The sequence below is a fragment of the Pristiophorus japonicus genome, chromosome 22 (assembly GCF_044704955.1).
Source record: "Pristiophorus japonicus isolate sPriJap1 chromosome 22, sPriJap1.hap1, whole genome shotgun sequence".
Classification (NCBI taxonomy): Eukaryota; Metazoa; Chordata; class Chondrichthyes; family Pristiophoridae; genus Pristiophorus; species Pristiophorus japonicus.
This window is the reverse complement of record NC_091998.1, coordinates 51760774-51775238: the sequence shown is the minus strand read 5'-3', so window position 1 is coordinate 51775238 and position 14465 is coordinate 51760774. Positions and strand designations below refer to the sequence as shown.

The 14465-nt window shown below is 48.9% G+C and overlaps 1 protein-coding gene across 1 annotated transcript in view; it reads left to right on the top strand.

The window, feature by feature from the left end:
• LOC139234764 (rho GTPase-activating protein 25-like) overlaps positions 1–13848 on the top strand; it is an 86136-nt gene extending 72288 nt beyond the window's left edge. Inside the window, exons 9-11 of the mRNA XM_070865456.1 lie at positions 791–975; positions 1948–2549; positions 13048–13848. Of these exons, the coding sequence (XP_070721557.1) occupies positions 791–975; positions 1948–2549; positions 13048–13249 (989 nt within the window). The 3' untranslated portion in view covers positions 13250–13848. The remainder of the gene's footprint in view (positions 1–790; positions 976–1947; positions 2550–13047) is intronic.
• The last annotated feature ends 617 nt before the right edge of the window (positions 13849–14465 follow it).

The following is a 14465-nucleotide window of genomic DNA, read 5'->3' as shown; positions in this document are numbered from 1 at the left end:
AACAGAAGGCACGGCCACTAATGGTTGAGCGATTATAATCAGGGATGCTCAGGAGAGCAGAATTAGAGGAGCGCAGACATCTCGGGGGTGTTGTGGGTCTGGAGGAGAAAGGGAGTGGCGAGGCCATGGAGGGTTTTGAAAACAAGGATGAGAATGTTGAAATGGAGGCGTTGTTTAACCCTCAATTAGCAGCACAAAAACAGATTATCTGGTCATTATCCCATTGCTGTGTGTGGGAGCTTGCTGTTGGGCTGCCATATTTCCAACATTATAACAGTGGCTTAACTTCAAAATAAATGCTTCATTGGCTGTAAAGCGCTTTGGGATGCCTGGTGGCCATTTCCGGAGGCACGAGGTCGTTGCCACCTTGTGTGCCATTAGGAGAATTACTTTGTCCTGCAACTCATTTTAACCGGTGGATTTTATTTGTCCCCGAGAGGCTTGAAGTCAAAGGCGTTTTGTTGGCAATATGTTGAACTTAAGACTTTTCTTTCGCCTGCAGAATAATAACCCAATTGATACATCCTTACTATACAGTATAAATGCACATGAGGCCTATGCTTGAGAGAAGGTCAGTCTGTGACCTGTCCTTTATTCCATAGCACTCAAGTGATGGAACTAGGTGGAGCTTCCCCTTTTATATCTGAAGGTCCCGGTTAGGAGTGTCTCCCACAAGTTCACCACCTAGTGGTCATTGTTCTCACAGTGTACAACTTAGGTCAGATTATACATGGGTTACAATGCTGGTTGAATACATGACACCAATCTTCTGTCATTTTCTTTGAAACAGGGGCACCACAGATTCAGAAGCTGATGACCGTGCTGATCAGCGGCCATGACGAACTGTTTCCGAAACACAAGGATAAACCTCCCTCCCCTTCGAAGTCAGACAGCAGGAAAGCGTCAGTACAGCGGAGTATGGTTGGCTGGGGAGCTGCAGAGATTGTGACGGGAACAGCAGCCAGAACCTCCAGGGTAGGATCGGTGAAGACTAAGCCAAGTCTGACACAATCGCCAGCTCACCGCTGTCGTGCCACGATCTCAGTCAACAACAACCTGCACTTATTTAGCACCTTCAACCTCGTCAAACGTCCCAAGGCGCTTCACAGAAGCGGCAGATGACAGAATTTGACACCGAGCCAAAGCAGGAGCCATTAAGGGAAGTGTCCCAGCCAGCATTTATCCCTCAACCAACATTGTTAAATCAGATTATCTGGTCATTCATCATCATAGGCAGTCCCTCGGAATCGAGGAAGACTTGCCTCCACTCTAAGAATGAGTCCTTAGGTGGCTGAACAGTCCAATACGGGGACCACAGTCCCTGTCACAGGTGGGACAGACAGTCGTTGGGGGAAAGGGTGGGTGGGACTGGTTTGCCGCACGCTCCTTCCGCTGCCTGAGACTGGTTTCTGCATGCTCTCGGCGATGAGACTCGAGGTGTTCAGTGCCCTCCCGGATGCACTTCCTCCACTTAGGGCGGTCTTTGGCCAGGGACTCCCAGGTGTCAGTGGGGATGTTGCACTTTATCAGGGAGGCTTTGAGGGTGTTCTTGTAACATTTCCTCTGCCCACATTTGGCTCGATTGCTGTGAAGGAGTTCCGAGTAGAGCACTTGCTTTGGGAGTCTCGTGTCTGGCATGTGAACAATGTGGCCCGCCCAACAGAGCTGATTGAATGTGGTCAGTGCTTCGATGCTGGGGATGTTGGCCTAATCAAGGGCGCTAACGTTGATGCGTCTGTCCTCCCATTGCTGTTTGTGGGAGCTTGCTGTGCGCAAATTGGCTGCCACGTTTCCTACATTACAACAGTGACCACACTTCCAAAAAAAAAAAATTCATTGGCTGTAAAGCGCTTTGGGACATCCTGAGGTTGTGAAAGGCGCTATAGAAATGCAATTCTTCCTATGGGAAAATATTAAGACTATTTACAGTAATTTATTTTTCTCCAGCCTGGCCAAATCGATGGGAATGACAATGTTACGTCAGAGAGCGAATTGGACAGCTGGAACGAGAGCCCCAGGAAAAGAACGCAGACACTCCCAGCCAGGAAATGCACCTTGGGCTCAGTTGGGGAGATGTTCAAGAGTGTGACGGCAGACGGTTCTGGCACTGAGTTCTGGAATGCACCGAAGATTTCCCAGGTCAGCAACTGCAAGGATATCTTTTTGGAGAGGCACAGAAGGACTCACTCCCAGGACATTCAGAAGGCCCCGTCTGCCGATCAGAGGGTCTCCACCTATGACAACGTCCCAACACCGACTGCCTCTCAGGATAAGGACTCTCTGGACGCTGGGTGGTGCGCGGCACTCTGTGCGCCTCCCGCTGCGGAACGGGGCAGCGGTCAAGCGGGAAGCTCGGGGAAGTCCTTGCTCCAGACCAGCCAAAGCCTTTCGACAAAGACCCAACAGGAGCAACCAAAGGCAGAAGGCAAAGTAGAGGAAGTGGAGGCTGGGCAGGGAGATATGAGCATGGAACAGGTTTGGAACCAGCTCCTGGAGCTGAAGCAGGAGATGATGAGCCAGAAGCACAGCTACGAGGAGAGAATTGACAGGTAAGTGTCTGTAAAACAGACAGGATTACTGGACTAGTAATCATAAGAACATAAGAACATAAGAAATAGGAGCAGGAGTCGGCCATTCGGCCCCTCGAGCCGACTCCACCATTCAGTCAGTCATAGGCAGCCCCTCGGAATCGAGGAAGACTTGCCTCCACTCTTAACATGAGTCCTTAGGTGGCTGAACAGTCCAATACGAGAGCCACAATCCCTGTCACAGGTGGGACAGACAGTCATTGAGGGAAGGGGAGGGTGGAACAGATTTGCTGCACGCTCTTTCCGCTGCCTGCGCTTGTTTTCTGCATGCTCTCGGCGATGAGACTCGAGGTGCTCAGCGCCCTCCCAGATGCACTTCCTCCACTTAGGGCGATCTTTGGCCAGGGACTCCCAGGTGTCAGTGGGGATGGTTGCACTTTTTCAGGGAGGCTTTGAGGGTGTCCCTGTTATGTTTCCTCTGCCCACCTTTGGCTCGTTTGTCGTGAAGGAGTTCTGAGTAGAGTGCTTGCTTTTGGAGTCTCATATCTGGCATCCGCCATTCAATAAGATCATGGCTGACCTGATCTTGGCTTCAACTGCACTTCCCTGCCTGCTCCCGATAACCTTTCCCTCCCTTATCGTTGAAAAATTTGTCTATCTCCACCTTAAATATATTCAATGACCCAGCCTCCACAGCTCTCTAGGGTAGAGAATTCCAAAGATTCACAACCCTTAGAGAAGAAATTCCTCCTCATCTCCATTTAAAATGAGTGACTCCTTATTCTGCAACTATGTCCCCTAGTTCTAGATTCCCCGACGAGGGGAAACATTCTCTCTGCATCTATCCTGTCAAGCCCCCTCATAATCTTATATGTCTCAATAAAATCAGCTCCCATTCTTCTAAACTCCACTGAGTAGAGGCCCAACCTGCTCAACATTTCTTCATAAGACAACCCCTTCATCTCAGGAATCAACCTCATGAACCTTCTCTGAACTGCTTCCAATGCAAGGATATCCCTCCTTAAATAAGGAGACCTGGAAACCTGGACCATTGATCCAGAGACACGAGTTCAAATCCCTCCACGGCAGCTGGGGAATTTAAATTCAGTTAATTAAATAAATCTGGAATTAAAAAGAGAATGTCATATCAGTAATAATGACCATGAAACTACCAAATTGTCATTAGAAACCCATCAAATGGTTCACTAATGTCCTTTTGGGGAAGGAAATCTGCCGTCCTTACCCGGTCTGGCCTATATGCGACTCTAGACCCACAGCAATGTGGTTGACTCTTAGCTGCCCTCTGAAATGGCCCAGCGAGACACTCAGTTGTCAAGAATATGGCTCAGTACCAGCTTCCCGAGGGAAATGAGGGATGGGCCAGAGATACTGGCCTTGCCAGCGATGCCCACTTCCTGTGAATGAATATTTTTTTAAAAAAGGACGGCATTTTTGAGCCTTTGGGGGTATCAGCTGGTTCGCGGTACTTTGTCAGGTCAGTGTGGGATGACGATTGGAACAAGGAACGAGGCAGGCAGTGTGAGCCTGTGAGGCAGGACTTCAATTTCCAAGTTTGTTTGGCTGTTTTTTCCTCCAAAAATTCAGTTCTAGGATGTGGGCGTCGCTGGGCAAGGCCGGCATTTATTGCCCATCCCTAATTGTCCCTTGAGAAGGTGGTGGTGAGCCGCCTTCTTGAACCGCTGCAGTCCCGTGTGGTGAAGGTGCTCCCACAGTGCTGTTAGGGAGGGAGCGATGGAAACTGATTAGAAACTTCAATAAGCTCACTAACTGATGCTGTCACAATCACACAAGCAACCTGGACTTTTAAATAATATTTCACTTTTTCCAGTTTAGCTTTTAGAAAAGACCAGATATCCCACTGGAAAAAAGGGGACAGGTGGGGAACCTTGACAGGTTGGAACGGCAAATGAACCTTTGTGTTGAAAGGACGAGATTTCTTTTCACAAAGTCCATGCCGTAGGAGTCATGGAACACCCCGAGTGGGTGGGAAGGAATGTCAACGGCAGGGGCTGCTGTCTTACACAACAACAACTTGTATTTATATAGCGTCTTTATCATCCCAAGGCACTTCACAGGAGTGTTTTAAGACAAAACAAATAAATTTGACACCGAGCCACATAAGAAGAAGTTACGACAAGTGACCAAAAGCTTGGTCAAAGAGGTAGGTTTTAACGAGCATCTTGAAGGATGAAAGAGAGGTAGAGAGCTGGAGAGGTTTAAGCAGGGAGTTCCAGAGCTTGGGGCCCAGGCAACAGAAGGCACGGCCACCAATGGTTGAGCGATTATAATCAGGGTTGCTCAAGAGGGCAGAATTAGAGGAGCGCAGACATCTCAGGGGGGTTGTGAGGCTGAAGGAGATTACAGAGATAGGGAGGGGCGAGGGCCATGGAGGGATTTCACACAGGACCTGCTGGTGGCCTGGGAGTAGATTGAGTTTCGGGGCCACAAGTCAGTTGTGTTTCCTGCAACAGTGGCTGCATTTCAAAAAAAACTTCATTGGCTGTGAAGCGCCTTAGGATGGTCCAGAGGTTGTGATTGAAACTGTATAAAATTCAAGTTCATCAGTTATTTCCTGATCTCTTGGCTACAAGTGCTGTGGTGTGGGAGAGAAATGTAAACAAAAAAATAGAGGATTAATACTATCAAGCTCTCATGAGCTTAATTGCCGAAGCAAAATATTCACTTGACAGGAGCTTCCTATGAATGAGTTAGTCTTAGTCGTGATTGTTGTGTATCTGTAAAGCATGCACTCCCATGTTCCGCCACCAGGGAGCTCATCCCCTGAAGTCCCAAGGGATCCCAGCATCCCTTGGGAGCACTGTATATAAGCCGGCCCCTAAGGCCTGTTCCTCACTCTGGAGTGTCTTAATAAAGACTGAGGTCACTGTTACTTTAACCTCCCTGTGTGCAGCCTCATCTGTGTTAGGAACACAATAACTGGCGACGAGAATACGAATCTAACGCAAAAATGCAGCAAACTTTGGGCATCCTGGAAAAGTTCTCCGAGGGTGAGGATTGGGAAGCCTATGTCGAACGGCTAGACCAGTACTTTGTAGCCAATGAGCTGGACGGAGAAGGAAGCACTGCAAAAAGGAGAGTGGTCCTCCTCACAATCTGCGGGGCACCGACCTACAGCCTCATGAAGAATCTTCTGGCTCCGGTGAAACCCACAGATAAGTCATATGAGGAGCTGTGTACACTGGTTCGGGAGAATCTTAACCCAAGGGAGAGCATGCTGATGGCGAGGTATCGGTTCTGCACGTGCCAGCGATCTGAAGGTCAGGAAGTGGCGAGCTATGTTGCCGAGCTAAGGTGACTTGCAGGACAATGTGCGTTTGATGGCTACCTGGAGCAAATGCTCAGAGACTTTTTTGTACTGGGCATTGACCATGAGACCATCCTATGAAAACTTTTGACTGTAGAGACACCGACCCTCGGTAAGGCCATTGCGAGAGCACAGGCGTTTATGTCCACCAGTGATAACACCAAACAAATCTCTCAGTACACAAGTGCTAGCAATGTTCATAAATTAACTGGAACTGTGTTTGTGAGCAGAAATGTACAGGGCAGAAACCACGAGTCTGCAACTGTCAGCAGGCCTCAGGTGACCCAGATGACTCAGAGTCCCCAACAAAGGATGAATGCAAGGCAATTCACACCTTGTTGGCGTTGTGGAGGTTTCCATTCAGCCTATTCATGCCGCTTCAAAGGGTATGTCTGCAAGAGCTGTGGAACAATGGGGCACCTCCAACGAGCTTGCAGGTGGATCAAAGCAATTTCGAGCCTCAGAGAGAGGAGGCAGATGCTGAAGTACACGGGGTGCACAAATTTTCGACGAAATGTCCACCTATAATGCTAAACGTAAAATTGAATAGCTTATCCGTAGCCATGGAACTGGACACTGGCGCTAGCCAATCCATCATGAGTAAAAAGATGTTTGAGAGACTGTGGTGCAACAAGGCATTCAGACCAGCCCTGAGCCCCATCCACACGAAACGGAGAACGTACACCAAAGAGTTTATCACTGTCCTGGGCAGCGCCGTGGTCAAGGTTACCTACGAGGGCACGGTGTGGGAACTGCCACTCTGGATTGCCCCGGGCGATGGCCCGACACTGCTTGGAAGGAGCTGGCTGGGCAAAATCCGCTAGAACTGGGATGACATCCGAGCACTATCACATGTCGATGAGGCCTCATGTACCCAGGTTCTTAACAAATTTCCTTCCCTTTTTGAGCCAGGCATTGGAAACTTTTCCGGGCGAAGGTGCGGATCCACTTGGTCCCAGAGGCATGACCCATTCACCACAAGGCGCGAGCGATACCTCACATGATGAGAGAGAGTGGAAATTGAGCTGGACAGGCTGCAATGCGAGGGCATCATCTCCCCAGTGGAATTCAGCGAGTGGGCCAGCCCGATTGTTCTAGTACTCAAAAGTGATAGCACGGTCAGGATTTGCGGCGATTATAAAGTAACAATTAATCGTTTCTCGCTACAGGACCAATACCTGCCAGCAAAGACAGACGACCCATTTGCGACGCTGGCAGGAAGCAAGACATTCACCAAGCTCGACCTGACTTCGGCCTACATGACGCAGGAGCTGGAGGAGTCTTCGAAGGGCCCTACCTGCATCATTATGCACACAGGACTGTTCATCTACAACAGATGCTCGTTGGGAATTCGGTCGGCTGCAGTGATCTTCCAGAGAAACATGGAGAGCCTACTCAAGTTGGTACCACACACGGTGGTCTTTCAGGACGACATATTGGTCACGGGTCAGGACACCGCCGAGCACCTACAAAACCTGGAGGAAATCCTCCAGCGACTGGATCGCGTAGGGCTGCGGCTGAAGAGGTCGAAACGCATCTTCATGGCAACAGAAGTGGAGATTTTGGGGAGAAAGATCGCGGTGGACGGCATTCGGCCCACAGACGCCAAGACAGAGGCTATCAGGAACGCGCCCAGGCCACAGAACGTCACGGAGCTGCGGTCGTTCCTGGTACTCCTCAACTATTTTGGTAACTTCCTACCGGGGTTAAGCACCCTCTTAGAGCCCCGACATGTGTTATTGCGCAAAGGTGAGAACTGGGTATGGGGAAAAAAAACAAGTAATTGCTTTTGAGAAAGCCAGAAACATTTTATGCTCCAACAAGCTGCTTGTATTGTATAACCCGTGTAAAAGACTTGTGCTAGCATGTGACACGTCGTCGTACGGAGTCGGGTGTGTATTACAACAAGCTAATGTTGCGGGGAAGTTGCAACCTGTCGACTATGCTTCCAGGAGCTTGTCTAAGGGCCGAGAGGGCCTACAGCATGATTGAGAAAGAGGCATTAGTGTGTGTGTGTGTTCGGGGTAAAAAAAATGCATCAGTACCTGTTTGGCCTCAAATTTGAGCTGGAAACCGATCACAAGCCCCTCATATCCCTGTTCACTGAAAACAAGGGGATAAATACTAATGCCTCAGCCCGCATACAAAGGTGGGCACTCGCACTATCAGCGTATAACTATATCATCCGCCACAGGCCAGGCACCGAGAACTGTGCGGATGCTCTCAGTCGACTACCATTGCCCACCACGGGGGTGGAAATGGCGCAGCCTGCAAACTTGCTGATAATGCCGCAGCCCGCAGACTTGTTGATGGTCATGGAAGCATTTGAAAATGATAAATCACCTGTCACGGCCCGCCAGATTAGGACTTGGACCAGCCAAGATCCTCTGCTGTCGCTAGTAAAAAAACTGTGCCCTAGTAAAAAACTGTGTACTGCATGGGAGCTGGGCCAGCATCCCCGTTGAAATGCAAGAGCCAATCAAGCCGTTCCAGCGGCGAAAGGACGAGCTGTCCATTTAGGCAGACTGCCTGTTGTGGGGTAACTGCGTAGTGCTACCAAAATAGGGCAGGGAGACGTTCATCTCGGATCTCCACAGCACACACCCGGGTATAGTAAAGATGAAAGCGATAGCCAGATCCCACGTGTGGTGGCCCGGTATCGACTCTGACTTAGAGTCCTGTGTACGGCAATGCAGCGTATGTGCTCAGTTGAGCAATGCGCCCAGAGAGGCACCACTAAGTTTGTGGTCCTGGCCCTCCAGACCATGGTCGAGGATCCATGTCGACTATGCGGGCCTGTTTCTCGGTAAAATGTTCCTGGTGGTGGTGGATGCTTTTTCAAAATGGATTGAATGTGAAATAATGTCGGGAAGCACCGCCACCATTGAAAGCCTGAGGGCCATGTTTGCCACCCACGGCTTGCCTGACATACTGGTCAGTGACAAGGGGCCATGTTTCACCAGTGCCAAATTTAAAGAATTCATGACCCGCAATGGGATCAAACATGTCACCTCGGCCCTGTTTAAACCAGCCTCCAATGGGCAGGCAGAGCGGGCAGTACAAACCATCAAACAGAGCCTTAAACGAGTCACAGAAGGCTCACTCCAAACCCGCCTGTCCCGAGTACTGCTCAACTATCGCACGAGACTCACTCGTTCACAGGGGTGCCCCTGGCTGAGCTACTCATAAAAAGGACACTTAAAACCAGACTCTTGCTGGTTCACCCCAACCTGCATGATCAGGTAGAGAGCAGGTGGCAGCAACAAAATGTAAACGATGGTCGTGCCACTGTGTCACGGGAAATTGATCTGAATGACCCTGTGTATGTGCTAAACTATGGACATGGTCCCAAGTGGATCGCGGGCACGGTGATAGCTAAAGAAGGGAATAGGGTGTTTGTAGTCAAACTAGACAATGGACAAATTTGCAGAAAGCACCTGGACCAAATGAGGCTGCAGTTCACAGATTGCCCTGAACAACCCACAGCAGACACCACCTTTTCGAGCCCACAACACACACCCAAAGGATTAACGACACCACGTCGGACCAGGAAATCGAACCCATCATACCCAACAGCCCAGCAAGGCCAGGCTCACCCAGCAGCCCTGCAGGGCCAACAACACGCCAGCCCAGCGAGGGCACAGCCAACACACCAGAACAGACATTTGTACCGAGGCGGTCCACCAGGGCAAGAAAGGCTCCCGACCTTCTCTCCTTGTAAATAGTTTTCACTTTGACTTTGGGGGGGGAGTGATGTTGTGTATCTGTAAAGCATGCACTCCCATGTTCCGCCACCAGGGAGCTCATCCCCTGAAGTTCCAAGGGATCCCAGCATCCTTTGGGAGCACTGTAAATAAGCCGGCCCCTAAGGCCTGTTCCTCACTCTGGAGTGTCTTATTAAAGACTGAGGTCATTGTTACTTTAACCTCCCTGTGTGCAGCCTCATCTGTGTTAGGAACAGAACAGTGATGAGTGAGTGAATATCAAATGTCCAGAATCACTTTACAGAAATAGCAAGATAGAAAGAAAGATTTCTATTTATTTTGCGCTTTCCATGACCTCAGGACATCCCACAGCGCTTTACAGCCAATGAAATACTTTTGAAGTGCAGTTCCTGTTGCAATGTGGGAAATATGGCAACCAACCTGCGCACAGCAAGCTCCCTCAAACAGAAATGTGATAATGACCAGATGATCTGATTTAGTGATGTTGAGGGATAAATATTGGCCCCAGGACACTGGGGATAACTCCCCTGCTCTTCTTCAAAATAGAGGCCATGGGATCTTTTACGTCCACCCGAGAGAGCAGACGGGGGGGCTTCGGTTTAACGTCTCATCTGAAAGACGGCACCTCCGGCAGTGCAGTGCTCCCTCAGCACTGCACTGGGAGTGCCGTCAAGCTGAGTTATGTGCCCAAGTCCCTGGAATTCATTTCAGCAGTGTCAGCTCTCTGTGAAACTGGTCAGAGCTAAACTACCATCGCGAGAGCAGTCAACACAAATTTGGGATATAGTGTTCCTCTCCATGCTGTCCAACGCCTCGTAAATCTGAGGGTGGGACTACAACAACAACTTGCATTTATTAAACAGAGCCTGTGATATAATAAAACCTCAAGGCGTTTCACAGGAGTGTTATCAAACACAACTGCAAGACAAAAAATTTGCCATCGAGTCACATAAGAAGATATTGGGGCAGATGACCTAAAGTTTGGTCAAAGAGGTCGGTTTTTAGGAGCATCTTAGAACATAAGGACATAAGAATTAGGAACAGGAGTCGGCCATTTGGCCTCTCGAGCCTGCTCCACCATTCAATAAGATCATGGCTGATCTGATCTTGGCTTCAACTCCACTTTCCTGCCTGTTTCCCAAAACCCGTGACTCCCCTAATGTTTCAAAAATCTGTCTATCTCCGCCTTGAATATATTCAATGACCCAGCCTCCACAGCCTTCTGGGGCAGAGAATTCACCAGATTTACGACCCAGCTGTGCTGCCCCCATGGCCAAATAGCATGCTGCCCCTCACATTCTACACTCACAGATGCAGATATGCGGGAGACCTGCGGTGGAACATAGAACATAAGAAATAGGAGCTGGAGTAGGCCATTTGGCCCCTCAAGCCGGCTCCACCATTCAATGAGATCATGGCTGATCTTCTACCTCAACTCCACTTTCCTGCACTATCCCCATATCCCTTGATTCCCTTAATATCCAAAAATCAATCGATCTCTGTCTTGAATATACTCAAAGACTGAGCCTCCACAACCCTCTGGGGCAGAGAATTCCAAAGATTCACCATCATCTGAGTGAAGAAGTTTCACCTCCTCTCAGTCTTAAATGGCCGACCCCTTATTCTGAGACTGTGACCCCTGGTTCTAGACTTCCCAGCCAGGGGAAACAACCTCTCTGCATCTACCCTGTCGAGCCCTGTAAGAATTTTGTATGTTTCAATGAGATCATCTCTCTTTCATCTAAACTCGAAAGAATATCGGCCTAGTCTACTCAATCTCTCCTCATAGGACAATCCCTCCCATCCCAGGAATCAGTCTGGTGAACCCTCATTGCACTCCCTCTATGGCAAGTATATCCTTCCTTAGGTAAGGAGACCAAAACTGTGCACAGTACTCCAGGTGTGGTCTCACTAGGGACTCATATAAAATTGCTTAAAGGAGGAAACAGAGAGATAGATAGGCGGAGAGGTTAGGAAGGGAGATAGAGAGGCAGAGAGGTTAGGGAGGGAGATAGAGAGGCGGAGAGGTTAGGAAGAGAATTCCAGAGCTTGGGGCCCAGGCAGCTGAAGGCACGGTCGCCAATGGTGGAGCGATTATAATCGGGGGATGCTCAAGAGGCCCCGGTCAAACTTAATAAGAATTTTAGTGCCGGCTGGTTGATAAGAACAGTTCTGATCTCAGCCTGAAGATCACATCTTGCACGAATTGCCACAATGCTATGCATTTAGTGTTCCAGGCAGCAGATGATTTCCTCATATTACACATCCGCATGTCACGAATGCACTGAGTGACTGAGTACATGGAACAGGAAGTGGTGTAGCTGCTGCTGTGGGTTCAGAAAGGATACAGACACAGCTGTCACAGGTCAGGGAACATGACCCCTAACTCAAAGCTAAATGTTGCGGCATGCCCCAATATCAGAAAGTGGAGGGGGGCGGGGTGGGGGGGGGGGGGGGGTGGTGCGGTGGGGGAGGTAGGTCATTTGTCAGAATTCTGCAAGGGTCCAAATCTTGTGTTTGCATAAAAAGTGGAAATAAAGAATTGGATTTATTCCGTGCCTTTCACGACCACCGGATGTCTCAACGCGCTTGTACAAAAGCAAATTACTGCGGATGCTGGAATCTGAAATAAAAACAGAAAAAGCTGGAAATCTCAGCGGGTCAGGCAGCGTCAGTGGAGAGAGAAACAGAGTTAATGTTTCAACATTAACTCTGTTTCTCTCCACGGATGGTGCCTAACCCATTGAGATTTCCAGCATTTTCTGTTTCTGTCTCAAAGCGTTTTACAGCCAATGAAGTACTTTCAGAGTGTAGTCACTGTTGTAATGTGGGAAACGCGGCAGCCAATTTACGCACAGCAAGATCCCACAAAAAGCAATGTGATTACCAGATAATCTGTTTTTTTTGTTATGTTGATTGAGGGATAAATATTGGCTCCAGGACACCGGGGAGAACTCCCCTGCTCTTCTTTGAAATAGTGCCATGGGATCTTTTATGTCCATCTGAGAGAGCAGACAGGGCCTCAGTTTAACATCTCATCCAAAAGACAGCACCTCCACCATTGCGGCATTCCCTTGGCACTGCACTAGAGGGTCAGCCTAGATATTTGTGCTCAAGTTCCTGCAGTGGGATTTGAACCCACAACCATCTGACTCAGAGGTGAGAGTGCTACCCACTGAGCCACGGCAGACACCAAGCAGCTAGAATAAGGGCCTCGAGGTGTTTCTGTGTTCTATTTTCTGCTGCTGTGCTTTAATGTCTCTGATCATTGGCACTGACCTGCTCCTATGTCCAGGGTTATGGGGAGCAGATGGGGAAGTGGAGTTGTGGCCAGGATCAGATCAGCCATGATCTTATTGAATGGCAGAGCAGGCTCGAGGGGCCGTATGGCTGACTCCTGCTCCTATTCCTTACATTCTGACGAAATCAAATCGTTTTTGTTTTGCAGCCTTGAAAAGGAGAATTATGAAGTTTGGGCCAAGGTGGTGCGACTCAACCAGCAGATGGAGCAAGACAAGAAGCAACACGAAGCGCTGGAAATCAGGCTGAGCAACACTCTGCGTGCACAGGAGGCCGCCGAGACACGCAACCAGGTCCTGGCCCAGGAGCTGAAGGACTTAGTTCAGGCAAAAAATGAACACTCGGCTTAAATCTCCAAATAGGTTCTTGCTGTAGGTTTCGGATCACAGGTCACACACAGATATCCAAAGGGTCTTCGGAGTTATAAGGCATTTTATTAAGGGAGCGGTAGTTCAAATATAGTCAAACACAACACACAATCAACATCGACATAGTAGACATACGACCATGACAAGTAGCAGGTAGGAGTCCCGATCAGAGAGACGGTTGGTGGCATGAACAATTCTTCTCTGCACCGTCTGCCCTGAAACACCTTCTGGGTCTTTCTTTCATACTCTCTTAGGGGTGGGTCTGGCGTAGGATATTGGCAGGGCAATTTAACCCGTGATATGTCGGGATCTTTGTCTCAACTCTTGCGTGAAACCCTCCTCTTCCCATTTATCCCCCGAGGTTGGAGTCAGACAGGACATTCTTGGCCTTCAGATGTTTGGAGCTGCCCGTTATCAGTTATTTATGTTCGCGCTGTTTAAGTTGCTTTAGCTAGTGTCCCACTGAATGAATCTTCAATTCTAACACCAGTCTGAAGAGACTTTTTGGTCTCAAGTTATTTCTTCCAGTTCACAAATTTTTACATTGCGATGGATGTTTAGAAATCAAATGAAATAAAGATGTTCCACTTTTACTTTTCCTTCCACCAGTTTGTCACAATGTTGGAGGCAAGCTCCACGGAGGTAATGGAGGGCAGGAAGGACTGCAGAAATCCTGCAGTGTCCCTTTGCACTGACTGACTGTTCAATCAATACATGGTTGGCTGAAGTACAACAATCGATTGCCATTTGCTGCGGTTCATGTGCCTTACATAAGAACATAAGAACTAGGAGCAGGAGTACGGCATTCGGTCCCTCGAGCCTGTCAAGGTAACATTAGCCTGATAGACAATGACACTGACGCTAGGTACTACTCCGTGCTGGGACGGTATATTGCCAAACTTTAAGAACATAAGAATTAGGAGCAGGAGTAGGCCATTCGGCCCCTCGAGCCTGCTCCGTCATTCAATGAGATCATGGCTGATCTTCTACCTCTATCCCCATGTCCCTTGATTCCCTTAATATCCAAAAATCTATCAATCTCTGTCTTGAATATCATCAAAGGCAGTCCCTCGAAATCGAGGAAGACTTGCTTCCACTCTAAAAGTGAGTTCTCAGGTGGCCGTATAGACCAATACGGGAATTACAGTCTCTGTCACAGCTGGGACAGACAGCGGTTGAATGAAAGGGTGGGTGGGAC